This window comes from Perkinsus marinus, assembly GCF_000006405.1.
Source record: "Perkinsus marinus ATCC 50983 genomic scaffold scf_1104296947936, whole genome shotgun sequence".
In the NCBI taxonomy this organism is placed as follows: Eukaryota; Perkinsozoa; order Perkinsida; family Perkinsidae; genus Perkinsus; species Perkinsus marinus.
The window spans coordinates 1-1026 of NW_003210395.1; the positions used below are offsets into that span (position 1 = coordinate 1).

General features: G+C 47.7%; 1 protein-coding gene across 1 annotated transcript; it reads right to left on the reverse strand.

Annotated features, from left to right (window-relative positions):
• Positions 1-127: 127 nt before the first annotated feature.
• On the reverse strand, positions 128-825 carry Pmar_PMAR017248 (hypothetical protein; the record flags this gene model as incomplete). The annotated part of the gene is made up of 3 exons (XM_002779032.1): positions 128-238; positions 462-542; positions 721-825. 3 exons carry the CDS (start codon positions 823-825, stop codon positions 128-130), a joined length of 297 nt encoding a protein of 98 aa, XP_002779078.1.
• Between the last annotated feature and the right edge of the window lie 201 nt (positions 826-1026).

Below are 1026 nucleotides of genomic sequence, written 5' to 3' on the forward strand. Positions count from 1 at the left end.
ATCTAGGGTCTAGACAGCTACTCATGAGCAATAGGAGGATGGGAAGCTACTGTATTCTTGTCACTATACACAAGGCTTGATACGGTGGCGACATGAAATGATTCGACGCGATTTGACGTTAATTGTATCAGAATTCCTCCTCTGGCTCGTCATGAACCTCATCTCTGCCCTTAACAGCAGCTCTCACTTCCCCCTGTATCTCCCTCAGGAGATCCTCCTGGTTACCAGCTAGTAGTATCTACGACCATCAACCTATACCAGTGTTGGAGTACATGTTCGACCTTCCTCAGCTCAGCTCGGAAGTTCACATACGAATTCGGGTAGAAGTCATTATAGTGGTTTCCAATGAGAATTTCCCAATTTTTTTTCAGAATTACCACGTCGTCAGCAACCAATGCAGTTGACCATATGCAGAATTTGCCGGACCGGCTTGCGCTCATTTGTTCGATATCCGAACCCACCTTCTCGGCATTCTCCAACTCGCCCCTAGCCTTGAGAATCTGAACGGATTCTTCGCTGTGCGCATCTTCAAGATCGTCGGCCTGTGGGTGATGGGAAGACTCATGTGAATGGAGATGTGGCGGAGTTACGGTATGGGAGGGAAAGCTGCCGTCGTTGAGCATAGAGAAAAGAGCCTTGTATGCCGCCACGAACTGCTCATGGACCTACTCGACGAGGTATCTTAGGTTCAAGCGTGTAAGATACAAAACAGGTTACCACTGGACCCATATCCTGTGTTTCCTTGATAACATCATCCATATGCTTCAAATCTGCCGCAAGAACCTCCTCCTCCCCTCCACGTTGAAGCCTCTCCCTCCTCTTCATCCTGAGTCGGTCTTCCTCATCACGATAGTACCTCCGAAGGCGAGCGTATCTTCGAGTATCTTAATCGATTTAAGAAGTCCTACTTAGCATCTTTTATTATCCTTTTAAGAGCATTACAAACAACATACAGCTTCTTAGCTCTCGGGTCCTTCGGAGGTCCACAAGGAGGCTTCCTACTACCTTCTGGAGTACTCTGTTCTG